The sequence below is a fragment of the Cervus canadensis genome, chromosome 5 (genome assembly GCF_019320065.1).
Source record: "Cervus canadensis isolate Bull #8, Minnesota chromosome 5, ASM1932006v1, whole genome shotgun sequence".
NCBI lineage: Eukaryota > Metazoa > Chordata > Mammalia > Artiodactyla > Cervidae > Cervus > Cervus canadensis.
Window position 1 is genome coordinate 101,055,114 of NC_057390.1, and position 18,960 is coordinate 101,074,073.

At 61.9% G+C, this 18,960-nt stretch overlaps 3 protein-coding genes across 12 annotated transcripts; all 3 read right to left on the reverse strand.

Annotated features, from left to right (window-relative positions):
• Positions 1–113: 113 nt before the first annotated feature.
• PAXX (PAXX non-homologous end joining factor) lies at positions 114–2,151 on the reverse strand. Of its 8 annotated transcripts, none has more exons than XM_043470219.1 (7): positions 1,512–2,150; positions 1,371–1,431; positions 1,096–1,145; positions 826–1,016; positions 671–773; positions 416–500; positions 114–314 (listed from the first exon to the last, which is right to left on the reverse strand). In XM_043470219.1, the coding sequence occupies exons 1-7, from the start codon at positions 1,634–1,636 to the stop codon at positions 279–281; spliced, it is 651 nt and encodes a 216-aa protein (XP_043326154.1). In that variant the 5' UTR covers positions 1,637–2,150; the 3' UTR covers positions 114–278. The 8 variants fall into 8 exon arrangements, with proteins under 8 accessions (XP_043326154.1, XP_043326157.1, XP_043326158.1 ...); XM_043470222.1 differs by having other exon boundaries at positions 114–318; positions 1,512–2,149; XM_043470223.1 differs by having other exon boundaries at positions 671–745; positions 1,512–2,145.
• Positions 2,152–10,644: 8,493 nt separating this feature from the next.
• On the reverse strand, positions 10,645–14,048 carry LCNL1 (lipocalin like 1). Of its 3 annotated transcripts, XM_043470228.1 has the most exons (6): positions 12,805–14,001; positions 12,359–12,498; positions 11,740–11,813; positions 11,509–11,619; positions 11,166–11,267; positions 10,645–10,935 (listed from the first exon to the last, which is right to left on the reverse strand). In XM_043470228.1, the coding sequence occupies exons 1-6, from the start codon at positions 12,901–12,903 to the stop codon at positions 10,910–10,912; spliced, it is 552 nt and encodes a 183-aa protein (XP_043326163.1). In that variant the 5' UTR covers positions 12,904–14,001; the 3' UTR covers positions 10,645–10,909. The 3 variants fall into 3 exon arrangements, with proteins under 3 accessions (XP_043326163.1, XP_043326164.1, XP_043326161.1); XM_043470229.1 differs by having other exon boundaries at positions 11,509–11,813; positions 13,763–14,048; XM_043470226.1 differs by having other exon boundaries at positions 11,509–11,813.
• A 100-nt stretch (positions 14,049–14,148) lies between these two features.
• PTGDS (prostaglandin D2 synthase) lies at positions 14,149–17,283 on the reverse strand. Its single transcript, XM_043470230.1, has 7 exons — positions 17,023–17,283; positions 16,154–16,293; positions 15,970–16,046; positions 15,495–15,611; positions 15,251–15,352; positions 14,649–14,674; positions 14,149–14,299 (listed from the first exon to the last, which is right to left on the reverse strand). The coding sequence occupies exons 1-6, from the start codon at positions 17,134–17,136 to the stop codon at positions 14,649–14,651; spliced, it is 576 nt and encodes a 191-aa protein (XP_043326165.1). The 5' UTR covers positions 17,137–17,283; the 3' UTR covers positions 14,149–14,299.
• Between the last annotated feature and the right edge of the window lie 1,677 nt (positions 17,284–18,960).

The window sequence follows — 18,960 nt, forward strand, 5'->3', positions numbered from 1 at the left end:
AGGGACAGGTGGGCAGGGCGAGAGAGCCGGGCAGTCTCACCAGAAACCACAGACCTGACACGGCCCCATGCCTGGCCCGCGGGCCTGGGAGCCAGTGCCTGGCCACGACCTGGTGACTGTCTCCAGGTGAAGATGTTTATTTGACGGGGGAGGGGCTGGAGGCGTGGCCTTGTTCACGCCTGGCAGCAGGCTGGGCAGGTGCGGGCGGGAGGTCCCAGGGGCCGCCCCTGCCCTCCCCTCAGAGGCACAGTCCTGACGTCACACTTTCCGCGGTGCCTTCAGGGGTCATCAAAGTCTACACCACCTGCTGGCTTCTTACTGGGAGAGAAGAGGGGATGACGCTGCAGGGTGTGGAGGGGCGGGCGGGGTCCACGCTGGACCCTGGGCACGGGAGGGGCGGGGGGCGGGGGAGCACCTCTTGAAGCCTGGGTTGATGAGAGACTCCCCTGGACACCGCCTCTTGACCCCAGGTCCAGGGCCACCTCTCTGAGGATCTGGGTCTGGGGAAACAGGATGACGGCGGGGGGCTGAGTCCAGCAAGATCCCAGGCCCACGAGCCCCTCTCCACAAGGACAGATCCTCTCTCTGAAGCTTGAGGCTTGTTCTGGGGGAACCGAGTCCCAGCAGAGTCAGCGCGGCCTCAACCCAAGTCACAAGTGACAGGCCTTACCTGGTAAGAAGAGATGAGGCCCCGCCTGCCAGGCGCTCTTTCTGGGGCTGGTGGCCATCTCCTCTGCTGCAGCAGCTGGGGGGTGGAAAGCAGGAATGCAGGCCTGGCCGGGGGACCCTAGTGAGCCCAGGCAGGGGGTGCCCACCCCCACCTACCTGCCAGCCGCTGCTCCAAGCTGCACACACGCTCCGCCAGGTCCAGCGTCAGTGCCTGCAACCTGGAGGCTGCCTCTGGGCCCGGCACCTTAGACAGGTCAAGTTCCAGCGCCGAGGGTCCCCCTGAAAGGGTCAGGGACGCTCTGTCCTCCTGCAGGGTGAGAGTCACAGCTTGCCGCTCGCAGGCTGCCCTGGGGAAGGAGGGGGGCTGAGTACCGTGGCCACATCCACTGCTCCCCACCCACCCTGCCTCTCTGCTCAGAGACTCACCTGAATCGGAGGGCAATGTCTTCAGTCGCACTGAGGCCAAAACGGGCTTTCTACAGGGCAAAAGGGCTGGTCATCAGGGGCCTGAGATCCTACAGCCTCTGGGCACACCCCCAATCTGCCCGACCAGAGCCTTCCGGGACAGCTGCAGGGCCATAGGAAGGGTGCCCAGGTGCTTCCGGGGAATCCCAGGCCGCCCCCTGCGAGCCCACAGGCGGTCCGCGCTGCAGGTGTGTGGTCCGGGGGGCTCCCAGCCGCCCAGGAGCCCCGTTACCCACCAGGGCAGCCAGGCGGTCCGGCGTGAAGCAGGTGCTCCAGAGTTCCGCGGCGTCCGTCACACTGCGGAGCAGAGGCAGTCAGACCCGGCCGCCCGCCCAACCGCCCGCGCCCCTCGCCGCCCCGCGGGACCCGCTACTCACCAGAGGTTGAAGCCGCCGTGTTCCCCGGGCCCGCCGCCCTCCCCCTCGCAGTAGCACACGAAGCGCGGGGGTCCGGGGCCCGGCGGCAGCGTGCAGAGCGGCGGCCACCGCGGCGGCGGCACCATGGCGCCTAGGCGGGCGGAGGGATCCGGCGGGCAGGGCCCCGGACCCGCGGCGCCTGTTGACCCCGGGCGCCTGCCGATCTGGGGGCGCCTCGGTACCTGGGGCGCCTGCGCGGGCAAAAGGCTTCCGGAGCGCGGCGGGCTGGGACAGGGCTTAGCCCGGGGCGGAGCCTGCGCCGTGGGGCGGGGCTACGTGCCCGGCTCCGGCTCCCGGGCTGAGCTCGCCGAGCCTGGTCACCGTCCGGGGCTCGGCCCCCCGCGCACACTTGGGGGCCTCTTTGGACCTTCCCTCTGTGCGCCCCCAGTCCCCGCTGAGTCCGGAGTTCCCCCCTTGGCGCAAGCCCTGAGCGGGCGCAGGCTTGGCCGCCCACCCTTTGGCCTCAGATAGCTTTGTGCCCGCTCGATGGTCCCTGCGGCCGCCCCCTGGCCTCCGCACCCCGCTTCCAGTGTCAGCTGGAACAAGTCAAAATACGAAAGAGAATAAAGTGTGGTAACCCGCGCCAGCCTCCCGCCCCTCGTCCATTCGCTCCGCCATGTTTAGCCAGCGCCCCTTCCTTGGTGGTGTCCCGGCCCGGAGCTCACCTTGACCGGTAGGCAGGTCTCTGATCTCCTGGAGCTGGGGAGCGCCCACAGGAGGGACAATGAAGCATGAAGTCCTCAGGTCGTGCCCAGTGTCCTCAGCTGTGACCTGGAAGGAGAGAGGGACGGAGCGCGCCAGGAAAGGGGGCGGCCTCTGCAGACGCCCTGCTGTGGGCACAGATCAGCTCTGCCCAGGGCTTTGTGGGGCCAGGGTGACAGGACGAGGCATGCGGAGGGTGGCTGGCAGGTGGGTTTGTAAGCTGCGCTGATGGATTTCAATCACACTTGCAGCCAAGCCTGCCCCCCTGGCTGCTGCATCCTTTTTCACAACCCTTACCCCACCCCCGCCAGGCTCCTGCCTTGGGACCTCTGCACACGCTGTTGTCTCTGCCTGGCACCCCTCCCCAGACCCATTCCCTTCAGGTCTTTACACAAAGGTCCCTTACTGGTGAGGCCTTCTCTTGTTTTACACCCGATTTCAACACCCTGCCCCACATCTCACGTCCTCTCTCCTCTGTATTTACTTGTTTTCCAGCTTGTCACTATACAAAGTACCTCTGATTTACGTGCAATGACAGCAGCCTCTAAGATGGTCCCCAACCGAGTGCCTCCTAGGTTTGCACCTTTGGGTACCCCTCCCCTGAGCCTGTGCTGGATGGAGTCCCTCGCAGATAGCCAATAGAATGTGGCAGAAGTGATGGACTGTCACTTCTTTCTTCCTCTGGAATTGCTCACACGGCACGAGGAGCCTGGTGGCAAAGGACCAAGGCCTGGCCAGCAAGCAGCGAGGAAGCCCGGACACCGACCCTCTCCCGGCAGAGCCTTCTGATGGGAACACGGCCCCACCAGAGGGCAGAGAGCACCCGAGGCCAGCTTCTTGACCCTCGGAAACAGGCAGACAGTACATGCTGCTTTAAGCCACTCAGTGTTGGGGGTAATCTTTCAGCAGGAGGTTACTAATATGATTATTTATTCTCTTTCTTGCCCATTTTCAACTTGAGGTTCACAAAGGCAGGACTTTCTGTCCCTGTCATTCGCCACTGTATTCTCAGTGTTTAAACGGTGGCTGGCACATTTTTATTGTTCAGTTGCTAAGTCATGTTGGACTCTTTGTGACCCCATGGACCACAGCACGCCTTCTCTATCTCCCGGGGTTTGCTCAAACTCATGTACAACGAGTTATGATGTCATCCAACCATCTCATCCTCTGTTGTCCCCTTCTCCTCCTGCCCTCAATCTTTCCCAGCATCAGGGTCTTTTCTAATGACTGAAAGAGATATTTTATACAAATGAATGAATGCAGAGTGGGAGCTGTTGGCGGGTTTAAGCAGGGGTGGGATGGAGGTGGCACTTCTGATTTTTGTGTATAAAGCCCATGTTGAATGTCATGAGGCGGGAGCATCAAGGGCTGCAGGGATGAAGGCGAGGGGGGCAGGGAGACTAGCAGAGGGCTGCTGAGTTCCTAGGGCAGAACTGATGCAGGCGGGGCCAGGGGCTCAGAGTGGAGTTGGAGAGAGGTAGCAGGGAGGAGGGGATGGATCACGGATGACCCCTGCATTTCAGGAGGGTAGAAAAGCCCTTCCCAAGATGATTGGGGCAGGGCAGGATTGGAGGAGACCTGGGGCCTCTCCAGGTTCATTGAGTTCCTGACATGACTGTTTGTCAGACTGTTTGTCTGACATGACTGTTTGTCTGAAAGCTGCTGTGCTTGCAAGACTCTCCTCTAGATGATCAGGCCGGGAGGTGTGAGTGTGGCATCACCAGCCCCTTGTCATCCAGTCACTAAGTCGTGTCCACCTCTTTGCAGCTCCATGGACGGCGGCACATCAGGCTCCTCTGTCCTCTACTATCTCCTGGAGTTTGTTCAGACTTGTGTCCATTGAACTGAGACAGTGATGGTATCTAACCGTTGACTCCTCTGCTGCCCCTTTCTCCTTTTGCCTTCAATTTTTCCTAGCATCAGGTCTTTTCCAGTGAGTTGGTTCTTCACTTCAGGTGGCCAACATACTGAAGCTTCAGCTTCAATAAACCTTCCAGTGAATATTCAGGGTTAATTTCCTTCAGGATTGACTGGTTTGGTCTCCTTGGTATCCAAGGGACCCTCAACAGTCTTCTTCAACACCACAGTTCGGGAGCATCAATTCTTTGGCACTCAGCCTTCTTTATTGTTCAACTCTCACATCCATATATGACTACTGGAAAAACCATAGCTTTGACTAGATGAACCTTTGTTGGCAAAGTCATATCTTTGCTTTTTAATACACTGTCTAGGTTGGTCATACTGTTTCTTCCAAGGAGCAAGCATGTTTTAATTTCATGACTGCAGTCACTGTCCACAGTGATTTTGGAGACCAAGAAAAGAAAATCTGTCACTATTTTCCACTTTTTCCCCAACTATTTGCCATGAAGTGATGGGACCATGGTGGGCCTTAGAAAGCATCATTATGAATAAAGCTAGTGGAGGTGATGGAATTCCAGTTGAGCTATTTCAAATCCTGAAAGGTGATGCTGTGAAAGTGCTACACTCAATATGCCAGCAAATTTGGAAAACTCAGCAGTGGCCACAGGACTGGAAAAGGGCAGTTTTCATTCCAATCCCAAAGAAAGGCAATCCCAAAGAATGCTCAAACTACCGCACAATTGCACTCATCTCACATGCTAGTAAAGTAATGCTCAAAATTCTCCAAGCCAGGCTTCAGCAATATGTGAACCGTGAACTTCCAGATGTTCAAGCTGGTTTTAGAAAAGGCAGAGGAACCAGAGATCAAATTGCCAACATCCATTGGATCATAGAAAAAGCAAGAGAATTCCAGAAAACCATCTACTTCTGCTTTATTGATCACGCCAAAACCTTTGACTGTGTAGATTGCAACAAACTGTGGACAATTCTTAAAGAGATGGGAATACCAGACCACCTGACCTGCCTCCTGAGAAACCTGTATGCAGGTCAGGAAGCAACAGTTAGAACTGGACATGGAACAACGGACTGATTCCAGATTGGGAAAGGAGTACATCAAGGCTGTATGTTGTCACCCTGCTTATTTAACTTATATGCAGAGTACATCATGAGAAACGCTGGGCTGGAAGAAGCACAAGCTGGAATCAAGATTGCTGGAAGAAATATCAATAACCTCAGATATGCAGATGACACCAACCTTATGGCAGAAAGTGAAGAACTAAAGAGCCTCCTGATGAAAGTGAAAGAAGAGAGTGAAAAAGTTGACTTAAAACTCAACATTCAGAAAACTAAGATCATGGCATCTGGTCCCATCACTGCATGGCAAATAGATGGGGAAACAGTGGAAACAGTGACAGACTTTATTTTCTTGGGCTCCAAAATCACTGCAGATGGTGACTACAGCCGTGAAATTAAAAGATGCTTGCTGCTTGGAAGAAAAGCTATGACCAACCTAGATAGCATATTAAAAAGCAGAGACATTACTTTGCCGACAAAGTTTCGTCTAGTTAAAGCTTCAGTTTTTCCAGTAGCCATGTACGGATGTGAGAGTTGGACCATAAAGAAAGCTGAGTGCCCAAGAATTGATGCTTTTGAACTGTGGTGTTGGAGAAGACTCTTGAGAGTCCCTTGGACTGCAAGGAGATCCAACCAGTCCATCCTAAAGAAAATCAGTTCTGAGTGTTCATTGGAAGGATTGATGTTGAAGCTGAAACTCCAATACTTTGGCCACCTGGTTTGAAGAACTGACTCATTAGAAAAGACTCTGATGCTGGGCAAGATTGAAAGCAGGAGGAGAAGGGGATGACAGAGGATGAGATGGTTGGATGGCATCGCCAACTCAATGGACATGAGTTTGAGCAAGCTGCAGTTGTTGTTGATGGACAGGGCAGCCTGGCATGCTGCAGTCCATGGGGTCACAAAGAATCAAACACGACTGAGCAACTGAAGTGGACTGAACTGATGGGGCCGGACGTATAATTTTTTGAATGTTGAGTTTTAAGCCAGCTTTTCCACTCTCCTCTTTAACCTTCATCGAGAGGATCTCTAATTCCTCTTTGCTTTCTACCACTGGGATGGTGTCATTTGCATATCTGATGTTATTGATGTTTCTCCTAGCAATCTTGATTCTAGCTTGAGTTTCATCTAGCCTGGCATTTCGCATGATGTACTCTGCATATAAGTTAAATAAGACAATATACAGCTTTGATGTACTCCTTTCCTAATTTTGACTCAGTCCATTATTCCATGCCCATTCTAACTGTTGCTTCTTGACCTGAATACTGGTTTCTCAAGAGGCAGGGAATGGTCTGGTATTGCCACCTCTTAAAGAATTTTCCAGTTTGTTGTGATTCCACAGTAAAAGGCTTTAGTGTAGTCAATGAAGCAGAAGTAGATGCTTTTCTGGAATTCTCTTGCCTTTTCTATGATCCCAAGGATGTTGGCTATCTGATCTCTGGTTCCTCTGCCTTTTCTAAATCCAGCTTGTACATCTGGAAGTTCTTGGTTCACATACTTTTGAAGTCTAGCTTGAAGGATTTTGAGCATTACTTTGCTAGCATGTGAAATGAGTGCAATTGTGCGGTAGCTTGAACATTCTTTGGCATTGCCTTTCTTTGGGATTGGAATGAAAACTGCCCTTTTCCAGTCCTGTGGCCACTGCTGAGTTTTCCAAATTTGCTGGCATATTGAGTGTAGCACTTTCACAGCATCATCTTTCAGGATTTGAAATAGCTCAGCTGGAATTCCATCACCTCCACTAGCTTTGTTTGTAGTGATGCTTCCTCAGGCCCACTTGACTTCACATTCAAGGATATCTGACTCTAGGTGAGTGATCACACATTGTGGTTATCTGGGTCATTAAGACCTTTTTTTGTACAGTTCTTCTGTGTATTCTTGCCACTTCTTCTTAATATGGAACCTCCTGACTCCATTTGAAATATGGTTTCTATTTATTAATCTTTACATTTCCTCCTTTGAAGATGTTTCTCTGAAAGCATTGCTGATCAATCGGCAGGTTTTTTTTTTTTTCCCCAGATACAGCAACTTTTTCCCCTTGATGCCAGGGAGGAACTTTCTTGGATATTGTGTCCCTTGGGAAAGGGAGCATGCACATATTGGAGATCTCTTCAGGTCACACTCAAGTAACAAGAACGGGTCGGAGGGAGCGCTCAGAAATCTCCATCTGAAGTCAGTGTCTTAGGACAGTGGATGCAGCAAGAGCACGCTCGACCCGGGGAGAATTAAACAAGCACTCTGGGGAGACATAGTTGATGTAGGAATTAAGGCATGGGGGAGTGATTCTGGATTACACATAATTTGACTTAAACTTTATGCTAATTAGAGCAGCCTGTCAAACATTAACTGTGCATCTGCTTTAACCATTACAAAATGAGGAGGAAGGGGAAAATGCATTACCTGAATGTTTAGAATGTCCACTCTGAATACAGGGATAAACGCCACCTCCTGCCCCCTCCTCCCCAGTGACGACACTATATTCCTTCAAAGATGAGATTCCCTTCCCAGACACCGAGGTCATGCTGACCTGCTGTGAACCTGCTAATCTGTCTTCAAACCTTGAGAAAATGTATCCCTGTTATGTTTGGTGTTTGTTGTTCTGACAAGATATAAAACTGGTTCAGGCATCCACATTGGAGCCGGATGGCCATTGTGGATGTGGGATCCTGCCTCACTGGGAACTTGAATTTTTTAAACTGTATCAGACTCAAGGTCATCACCAACTGTTCTTTGCTAGTCACCACCACCTGCGACATTATGGTCTCACGGTCTCTCCTTGTAACTATGTATTTCGGACCCCAAATGATCTTGCTCTCCCAACACTCTCCCTCCCTGTCAGCTTCAATCCTAATTCCTGACAATTTACGTATCTTTGCAGTTTTTGCCTGTATACACATCCCTCCCCATTTTGCAGCCTGGGGAGCACAATTCAGTGCTTCTTCTTCAAGCTGGGTCCCCTGCTCTACAGTCCTCAGTTTAGCTCAAATAAAACTTTTCTATTCCTATTGTCAATGTAAATCATCAATAACCAATCTGAGCTGATTAACAAGCAGAGCTGCAAAGAAAGAAAAGACACAGTTTAAGGAAAAAAAAAATAGAGAGAGAGAGGGTTGGGGGACTCCGCCGGCAGTCCAGTGGTTAGAACTCCGTGCTTCCAATGCAGGGGGCATGGGCTGGCTCCCCGGTGGGCGGACATGCCATGTGGGGTGGCCAAAAATAGAGAGGAGATTTGGGAGGAGCCCTAGTGATTCCTAGGAGCCCGGTGCTGGGGGTTGGGAGGACATTGGACAGGCTGGTTAGAGGCTGAACCTGAAGGCCCCTGAGCGCTTAGGCGTGGAACATTTTCCCAATGACCTGGCTCTTGGCAATACCGGTGCGGTCAGCGGAGGGGCCCTTGCTGGCCACCTAAGGTCCTTGGCCTTTACTCTCTGAGAGGGGACCCGCGGGCGGCTGTGAGCCGAGGAGTGGCGCGCTGTCACCGTGCAGCCTTGGGACGCGGCTGGGCAGCTGGCTGAAGGCTGCCCCCTTGTGGCCAGAGCCGGGCGTGCAGGACTGGGCCCATCGGCAGGCGCCGGGGGCCGTGAGGGCAGACTGCATCTCCTCACGCCAGACCCTTCCCGGGGACCCTGGAGGGGACAGTGAGCGGGGAGAGTAGGGGCCGAGAGCCTGCTGGAGAGGCGGCCCCCGCCCGCCCCACGGTGAACCCCGCTCTTACGCGATTTCCACGCCATCTTCTATCGGTCTGTGTGGAAGCCAAATGTCAACCAACGAATCAGCCGATCAGCTGCGAATTCCCTGGCGGCCCAGCGTCTAGGACTTAGCGCTTTCACCGCCGGGGCCCTGGGTGTGCTCCCTGGCTGGGCAGCTAAGATCCCACAAGCTGTGCGTCTCGACCAAGGGAGCTGGCGGAAAGCACGCTGAATAGATCCACTGGTTCATCGCTGGCCCCTCTGCAGACGCCTGTCCTGTGGGCAGCTGGCATCTTGGGTGGGAGGGGCTGGCTCTCTGGCCTTCCCACCTACTGCCCGCCTCTGCGGATGGGTGTCAGGCTGGGGGCAGGGGGAGACGGAACAGGTCCCGCCCTGTGGTGCCCACAGCGGGCCAGAGTCTGGCAGGTCAGCCGGGCAGCAGCGGCACCGGTGGGGCTCGAGGTGTGCAGGGGTGAGGGGCTGTCTGGGGCCCCTGGGACGTGGGGGCTCTTCCTCCCAGTGACCGCGCTGCCCGGAAGGGCCCAGAGGGAGAACGCTAGTCTGGTAGGACGGGGCTGTGTTTCCACTGAAGAACATCTAACCAGCTGAAGAGCGGAAACAGTGGCATAGCGAGCTGTCACCGGGACCACGGTCCACTTTCGACATGTTTACATCTTGCGCGATTGTTTTCTGAACGAGTTACATCACAGATACCATGCCATTTTACCCTGAGACGATTCAGGGCCAGCCGTGAAAGGACAGCACTGTTTCCCTCATCAACACAATGGCAGGACAGAGATCTGTGGGCAGGGGTCAGGGAGAAGGGTGCCAGAGGGCAGGCTGGGATGGATCCAGTGCACGCACCCCCAGGGCTGTGGTGGGGGGGACCCCCGGGCTGTGGTAGGGGGGACCCGGTGGGGGGGACCCCCGGGCTGTGGTGTGGGGGACCCCCAGGGCTGTGGTGGGGGACCCCTGGGCTGTGGTGGGGGACCCCCAGGGCTGTGGGGGGGGACCCAGTGGGGGAGACCCCAAGGGCTGTGGTGGGGGGACGCAGTGGGGGGGCCCCGAGGGCTGTCGTGGGGGGGACGCGGTGTGGGGGACCCCCAGGGCTGTGGTGTGGGGGACCCTGGGGCTGTGGTGTGGGGGACCCCCAGGGCTGTGGTGGGGGGACCCGGTGGGGGGGACCCCGAGGGCTGTGGTGTGGGGGACCCTGGGGCTGTGGTGTGGGGGACCCCCAGGGCTGTGGTGGGGGGGACCCGGTGGGGGGGACCCCGAGGGCTGTGGTGTGGGGGACCCCCGGGCTGTGGTGTGGGGGACGCGGTGTGAGGGACCCCCAGGGCTGTGGTGTGGGGGACACCCCAGGCTGTGGTGGGGGACCCCTGGGCTGTGGTGGGGGGGACCTGGGGACCGAGGAGCCCAGGTGTGTAACCGGCGTGGGTCGGGGGTCACATTCTCAGGTGGCTGCAGGTCTGCACCCCTGACCTGGCGCCTGGGGTCCGAGGGGGACTCAAGGAAGCCACTGAGACTCCTTGTCCGGCCACCAGAGGAGCCGCCTCCCTCGGGCCTAACGTCTGCCTAGGCGGTGGGCAGGGTTGCCGGGCAAGTGTCCTGCCCTGTCCCTTCAGGGCCCGGGAACCAGCTGCGGAGCGCTCCCCGGTGGGGATGGAACCCGAGCCGCACACTGTTCCTCTCAGGCGGCCCCTCTCGCGGGGCGCCCCCGCCGCGGCCCAACCGGGCCCTCTGCCCCTACGTCCAAGAAAGGCGCCGCGCCGGCTTAAGGAGACTCTTTATTGTGCTGGGGGCTGGGTGGAGAGGCAGCCGCTCCTCGACAAGGGCTGGGCCGCGGGCGCCGGGACCACCGCCCGGCTCCAGCTCCTGCGCTGGGGCCCCGCTGGGGTGGGGCTCGCGCCTCGCCCGCCCCGCCCTGCCCCAGGGTGGGCGTGGGTCCCAGGGTGGGCGGGGACTCCAGGATGGGTGGGGCCTCCTGGGTCTGCCGGGCGCTGGGCGGCTGTGGTCCAGGCCGGCGGCGCTCATCTAAGCCAGGACCTCCGCGCACTGGTCTGTGGAAGAGAGCGGGTCCTGAGGAAACGCCCGGCGCCCCCTCCCCACCTCCCCCGAGGGGCCAAGCCCCTCTCCCGCCTGTGACCCCCTCCTCCCTCCCCTGGCGCTCCTGTTGTGCGTCCAGCGCCGGAGGAGCGGGCCTCGGGGCCTCCCGCACCCCCCACACCCCAGCCTGGGTCGGGGGTCCCCCTGCCGGTGCAGCGCTGGGCGGCCTGGAGATGGAGCTCACCCGACTTGGGCAGCAGGACTCCCTGGCTGGGGTTCAGGCCCAGCTGCGGCGCCAGCTGCTGCATCCTCTGGGCGCCTTCAGGAAACAGCTCCGGGGCCCGGGCTGAGGGCAGGGCACCGTGAGCAGAGCGGGCGTGGGCGGGGGAGGCGGGGCTGGGGAGGGGCCCAGGGAGGCGCTGGGAGATGCTGGTTCCACCTGCCTCCCAGCCAGGGCTCGCTGGGGAGGCACGGGGGGACGCTGCAGGGCAGACCTCCCACGTGACCCCAGAGGAAGGCCGGATGGGGCCGGGGTGGTGCGAGCGCGGCCCTTCAGGCGGGCGGGTCTCCCACCACCCGTCACCCACCGTAGAGCTGCAGCCAGACGTTCTTTACGCCCCCCTTCTGGGTCTCGAAGTACATCACGGCGAAGTGCTTGTAGTCAGTGAAAGCCACCCTGATGTCGGTCTGGGCCATAGCTGGGGGAGGGGGCGGGAGCCTGCTGAGCTGGGCGCCGGCCCGGACGCCCCCTGCCTGTCCCCACGGTCCCGCGAGCCGGCCCCGCCGCCCGGCCCCGCCCCCCAACGCGCTGGCCTCACCCGCATTGCTGAACTGCCCGTCCACGGCCCCCTTGGTGAAGGTGCTGTCCGTCTCTTGGCACCCGCCATCGGGCCTGGGAAGGGGACCCCAGCGGCCTGAGCTGCAGCCCCTGCCCACCGCCCAGCCCCAGTGGGCGTCCTGAAGACAAACTGCCTGACCGCGACAAAAACGGCTGCCACTTTGCTGCCAACTGCCCCACGTAGGGGGAGATATCCAGCCTGCCCCAGGGCCACCTGTCTCCCATCAGAGCAACGCTTGATCACACAGGTGCTTTATGATTCACTTACAGGAGAGGAGACACCCCGGGGCAAAGGGACGCAGCCAGGGGACGCGGGGCCTGTGGGGTCTCCCCGTCTCCCCTCCAGACACCAGCACACCTGCATGCGTGCACACACACACACACACACGGACACAGCTCCCCCACGCCCTCAGGTGGGGCCCCTCTGACAAGCAGGTGGGCGGGGCTGCTGTTTCCCTGGCCCTGCAGCCTAGCACGGATGGGGCCTGGCTCTGAACCCTGATGGGTCGAGCATACCCCTGCCTCCTCCTGGCTCCCACCTGACCGCATGCTGGCTGGACCTAAGGCCAGTCCAAGGTGGGACTCCTGGGATCACTTACGTGGGAAACCCAAACTTGATGCCCAGGTCGCCGTTGGCCAAGGAGGTCACCAAGACCACGGGCATCTTCATGTTGTCCTTGGCATCCAGGAAGCCCTGGTCGTCCGATACCGCCCCAACCACATACCAGGGGCCCTGGAACTGCAGGGGGACAGGGTGAGCTGGGGGCAGCCCCGGCTGCCACGTCAAGCCTGACCCAAACTTGGGGGGCAGCTGCAACTCATCTGGCTGGTGGCCCGGCAAGTGGTGGGGACAGAAGTCAGACTTGGGGCTGAGGGGCCTACTGTCCTCTGCAGAGGCCCCCCCCACCAAGTCAGCTGGGCAGACAGTCACCTTGAGCTGAGCTTGAACCAGAGTGGGGGCTGGGCTGGGTTCCCCCAGCCCTCTGGCCTGTCTCGTAGAACACAATCAGAGAGAGGCTGCCAGCCTGGGCATGTCCGTGCACACCTGGCTGGCATCGAAGTCGGCCTGGATGGGGACCTGGGCCTGGCCTGGGGCTGCAGTGAGCAGGGCGAGTGTCCCGCTGATCAGCAGCATCTGCAGCATTCTGGAAGGTGGCTCTCGTCGACGGCACGGGTCTCGGGAGCAGGACAGGAGGGTTGGGGTGGCCTCTCCCACCGTGCCTTTATGCCCCTGAGACGCCCTGGGGCGCCAGCCTACCCACCTGGGACAGACCCCACTGTGATAGGCTCTGATCGGGTTGCTCCCTGGGGCACTGGCCTGCCCGCCTGGGACAGGCCCCACTGTGATAGGCTCTGATCGGGTTGCTCCCTGGGGCGCTGGCCTGCCCACCTGGGACAGACCCCACTGTGATAGGCTCTGATCGGGTTGCTCCCTGGAGCACCCTGGCCCAGCGGCCCCCACCAGACCCCGCCCATCCTTCCTGGGGAGGGGGCCAGATGCCCCAGGGCAAGGGGAGGGGAAGGCCTGGCAGGCCCTGTGGGATGTGGCCTCCAGCCCTGGGCTCAGGCAGAGCCTCGGGAAGCCATTCCAAAAGCTCACCCTCACCTCTGACCCTCACAACCTGGGTGCCTGGACAGGGCCTGGTGGGCAGGTTGCTGTGGGCAACACCTTGTGAGCCAGGAGGGCCCAGGACAGGGCCCGAGAACGGTCAAGCGGGCGGAGGACCTGGGGGACAGCAGGAGGTGAAGGGCGGGCTGGGAGGGAGACCTTGCACGAGGCTCTGGGTTAGCTCGGGTGCCAGAGGCCGGCGAGTGGGCAGGGCTGTGCCCTTGAGGCCCAGGCCAGAGGCTGGGGGCTGGGGGCTCTCAGGCGGCCCCAGGAGATGGGGGAGTGGCCGTCTCCAGCCCACTCGGTCAGTCCTGTCTAGGGTGCATGGACACTCCAGCCTCCTTCCTTTCTGTGCCCTCAAACCCTTCTCTCTGCCCAGTCTGAGGATGCTAACCCCATTCCTTCAGAGCTGCCCTGGGCCTCGGCCTCTTCTGGCCGGGTGGGGGCAGGCTGTGGGCACCTGCCCAGAGCTGGCCGGCTGTAGCTGCGCCTTGAGGGGGTGGCCGGAGGCGCTGCAGTGGGTGAGATCCGGCTACGTGGAGTGGTTGGGGACACAGCTTCCCTGGGCTGTCCAGGCTTCCGGCCAGCCGCCTCTCCCACGCCTTCAGGGGCTGAGCTAGTGCGCCCCTGCCCGCCCCCTTGGGGCGTCCCGCAGAGCTGCAGATTTCACAGAGAGTGAAGGGACACCCAGGCCCAAAGCAAAGTGGGGGGCAGTCAGGTCCCTGGAGAGCTGGCTAGAGCCAAGCCCAACTGCAGGACAGACAGTCGTGAACCAGGAGCTGATTTGCTTCCGGAGTTTATTCTCAGAGCCGGGATAAAGGCTGAGGGGGGGTGGGGATGGCAAAGGGGCTGGGGTCTCGGGCTGGGGTCTCGGGTGTTGCAGGAAACGGCCGAGCAGGCAGGAGGGCCAGGTCCTGAGAGCTGGGCTCACCTGGGCAAGAGAGTGGGACCTGTGGGTAGGGCCGGCCACGCACCCCCCCCACCCCAGGACCCCGGCCCCTCAGTCTCAGGTCGCAAGGGCCCGTCCACCGAGGCCTCTCAGCAGAGGGCGCCGGCCTCCCCGCCGTCCCCTGGTCGTCCCACCCCAGTCCTGTCCCGGCCGCCCGCTCTGCCCGCTCCCAGTGACCTTGCTGAACCCCAGCGGAGGCCCCTCCGTGAAGCAGCCCTCGTCGGCCGGGGGCCAGCCCTCGTGGCAGATGGGAGGCTGTTGGTGAGCGCATGCTGAATGAACAAGTGAGGGGGGCCTGCTGGGTGAAGGTGGCCCCCAGCCCCCCACTCACCTATGTGTGCTCCTCCATGCACTTCTCTGCCAAGAAAGAAGCCCAGGCCTGCGGTCAGTGCCCCAGACCCACCCCCTCCCACCCCCAATACGGCCGTGGAGAGCATCTCGTGACCCCTAAACTGCTGACTATCACCCCCATCACTCCCGCCCCTCCCCCAGGCTCTGTCTGCCCCTCCAAGAGGAAGATCCAGTCCCCGCCGGGCCCAGTGCGGGCTGCCTTGGCAGGGAGGCCGTGGGCGCTTCAGGGAGCCCGCTGAGCCCCGAAGCGGACGCCCGTCCACAGGCTCTGTTTCTAGGGCCTGCCCTGCCCCCTCCCAGGCTGGGGACCTTCGCATCCCGGGGGCACACCAGGGGCCTGGCACACGGTGGGCGCGTGGTGAATCCGGAGGAGGAGCGGCTTGCTGGGCCCGGCCCGGGGGCTGCAGGCCAAGGTCACGGTGTGAGGACAGACTGCCCCCGCTCCGGAGGCCGTGCCCCGGTCAGTGGGCAGTCTGGCCGGACGGACTCCACCCCTTGGCCTCCCCCGGATCAGGGATCAGGAGACGGTCTGTCTGCCTCTAACCTGACCTTAATCCCCTCCCGTCAGATTAGCACGCTCACCAGTCTTCGGCAGGAACACAATGCCTTCCTCTGTGAAGCCCAGGCTCTTGGCGAAGGTGGTGAACTTTTCCTTGACCTCAGCTCTGGGGGTCTGGGTGCGGCCTGGGGCAGGGAGGAGAAGCCTTCAGTCTCCGTTGGTCTGCAGCATCCCCGCTCTGCCCCTGCTCCTAAGGCCAGGGCGCCCCCAGACGCCCCCACGGGTGGAGCCCCAGGCCGGGCGGTGGGCGCGGCATGGGGCACGTACTGTACAGCGTGGCCATGTGGAAGTCCTGGCCCGGGCCTCGGACACTCTCGGTGGAGAGCAGGGCGTAGGTCTCGTAGTCCGTCTCCACCACCGATACCTCGTGGGTGCTGCTCCAGTCTGGAAACCCGGGAGACAGCCCCGCGGGGCCCAGTGTCCCCAAACCAGAAGGGCTCAGAAAATCAGGGGTGCATGGGACCGCCACAAACCCCCGCAGCCACACCCCTCCGGGGAGGAGGAAAGATGGCCGGGGGAGGTCATCCCCAGGCAGGGGCAAGGAGGGCAGGGGTCCTGGGGTGCAGAGCTGCCGGAGGAGTGAGGGGAGCGCGGGGCACAGACAGCTGGAGAGAGAGCCCTTCATGGGGGGGTGCTGGGCAGACCCAGGCTGACCCTGGTGGGGCGGCCACCCCCCCACTCTCCCCTGTACTGCCGGGCGGGGTGTGGCCAGCCAGCAAGTGTTGCTCCTGGCCGCACTCACGAGGGCTGGTGTAGCTGTAGCAGCCTGGGGGGCCGGCGGGGCGCAGCAGTAAGGTCCGGGTCTCACACTGGTCTTTCCTGTGGGCAGGTCATCCTGGGGTCAGGGGTCAGGCGTTGGGGGTGTCCCCAGACTGCGACCCTGCGCCGGGAGCATCTGGGCCCCAGATGCCCGCCCCGCCGCCCACCTGAGGAAGGTAGAGGTGAGGTTGAGGCCACCGTCCGCCGCGGGGCCCACCACAGACTTGCACATGGACAGCACCTTCTTCTTCTCCAGGAACCAGCTCGAGTTGGAGGCGAGGCCCGAGGTGAACCAGAGCCCCAGGAACTGCGGCGACAGGACCCCACTCCGGTCGGCCGGGACCCTCCAGGACCCGCCGGAGGTGGGCGGCCCGCCTGGCTGCGTCCCCCGCCCTCCGGCCCACCCCTCCCCCCCTTCCCCCCTTCCCCCTTCCCCCCTGCTCCGGCGCGGCCCCGCCCGCTCACCCCGGCCCCGCCCCCCCGCGGGGTCCCGCTCCCGCCTGCCCGGGGCCGGCGGTAGAGGGCGCCGGGCCGTCCCTAGCGGGGTCGGATGCGGGGCGCGAGGCGCGGGGCGCGGGGTTGGAAGACCCGCTCCAACGTGCTCCCGCAGAATCCCCGCAGGCTCCTGCGCGCGTGTTCACGCGGGGGAGGGGGCGCGCACCGGGGCGCACTCGGTTCTGACGCCATTCCTGGCGCCACCCCGACCTCCTCCGTCATCTGCGCGCTCGCGCACGGAGGTGTGTCCCCGGCCCAGGTGTGGAAGGTGTGCCTATTTTCCCTGGGCGTCGTGAGCTCGTTGGGCTAACCGTGTTGGGTTAGGGGTGGCGGGCGCGCAGGTGGCCCGCGGGTCTGACGAGCGCGCGCTCCCGCTCACAGGCGCGTCCCTGCCCGTCGGTGAATCGCCTGGGGAGGCCTCTCCCGGTCAGCCTTCTCCCGACGGGCCAGCCCTCCTTCTCTTCTGCTCCCCCTTCCCAGGGAGAGCACCCCACTCCCCACGGGTACCGTCCTGTCTCTGCGCCAGGCAGGGAGCCCTCACCTTGTCCTCTTGGAAGTTGGGCTGCAGGGCGGCCTGGGCGGGGGCTGGGGTCTGCAGGACCCCCAGGACCCCCAGCAGGAGCAGCCCCATCCACAGCCTGTTCGGAGTGGCCATTCTCCCAGGACTGGGCTGGCGGCACAGGCAGAGAGACAGGCGGGAGGCAGGGAGGCCACCCGGAGACCCCTATTTATGGGCCTGGCTTGGCCTCCACCCAGGCCCAAGGACAGCCCACTGCAGGCTCGTGACGCGGGGGGAGGACAGGGCAGTGGCGGCCTCACCCCCACAGGGCTGCTTATGTAAGAGGCACCGACTGGGACGGCCTGCGCCTGCCCCCCGGCCCAGCTGGGGGGCAGAGGCCCCGCACGGCGGGCCCCTCCTCCAGCCTCGGAAGGCCCAGCCCAGCAGCCTGGTTGGGGGCAGGGGCAAGGGCCTTGGTGCTGCCCTGCCTCTGGGGTCTCTGGTCACTTGACTCCCCTCACAAGCCCCACCATTGTTCTGTGTCCGGGCCTGGTAACCCTGGGAGGCGACACGAGGCCCTGTTTGCACCGCCTGAGTTTCGTCCCGGAAGGCCCAGCAGGCCAGGGGGTGATGGGAAACTTGAGCCAAAGGAAGGAAGCCAAAGCTCCCCCAAGTGGAGCCCGAGGGCCTGGTGTGCGACACAGCGTCCCCAGAGCCAGCTGGCGGGGTCTGGCTGGGAGCCCCCGGGGCGTCCTTCCCCGCCTAGGACCCTCTGGCCTTGGGCAGAGGTCCACTCCTGGCACCCGCACACCTTCACACCTCCACACCTGCACATCTGCAAAGGCCCCACCCAGCCTGTCCACCACCTGGGGTGCCAGCTGGTGCCTCCCAAGGGCCAGAGGACGTGAGGTTCCCCCGCCCTGCAGAGAGGGCTGCCTCCCTGGGTTGACGAGCTGTCTCTGAGGTCCTGGGCCCTGTTCAAATCGGGCAAGTGTCCCCTGTCCCTCTGGTCCTGACCAAGGCCGCCCCAGACTAGCCGGGGCCTCAGCACAGGACCGAGTGGGGTCAGCAGCTCTCAGCAGCAGGGAGTGGGTGTGTGCGCGTACTTGGGGTGGGGGCTGGGGAGGTGAGGCTGGGGAAGGAGGTCCCGAGCGTGGTGCAGACACGGGGGGGACACGGCTGTGGCGGGGGGCACGGAGCTGGCCCCCCTCCGCCAGGGCCCAGCCCACCGCGGGGTGCAGCCCCTGCCCGGTGCTTGGCACCATCCGCCTGGAAGCTGGGTACTTGGCAGCCCGGCCTCTGGCTTTGGACCGGACCCAGGGCTGTCCGGAAACCGCGCGGAAGGGGAGGCGTGGACTGGGCCAGCTCCCTGAATGGAGCCGGCGTGGGCCCTGCCACCCACCTTGCAGGGGCAGGGCGGCGGGCCCCAGGCCCACAGGGGTCCTAATGAGGGCAGGGTGCCTGCACCTCGGTCCCCTGGCTTCCTGGGCCCGGCCAGACCCCTGCTGTGGGGGGCCCCCGCCCAGGGTCCCAGAGCACAGAGTTGGGTTTTTTGAGTGGCACCATGAAGAGGGTCTCCTGCCTTCTCACTGGTGCCAGGGCTGGCGGGGCCGTCCCCGGAAGAGGCCAGTAGAGGGGGGCCGTTAGAGGAGGCTGGGGGCGCGGGCCGGGGGCGAAGGGAGGTGGGGTGAGGTGGGGAGGGCTGCGGTGCCGGGGCGGGCCCAAGCAGGCCTGAGATCCCCACTGCTCCGCCCTGGCCTCCCGTGCACCCTGCCCCTCCGCATGCTCACGGCCGTGGGGGGACAGTCTGTCAGAAGCAGACAGAAGTTGGGGGGCTGGTCCTGGGCCCTGCACCGCCCCGGGGCTGCCCCAGGCTGCAGCCTGGCCCAGGGGCAGAGCAGGGGGCCCCTTTCAGGACAGCAGAGGGGCAGAAGAGGAGCGTGGGTGGAAGGCCTGGGACGTCTGTGTGGGCCCCAGGCC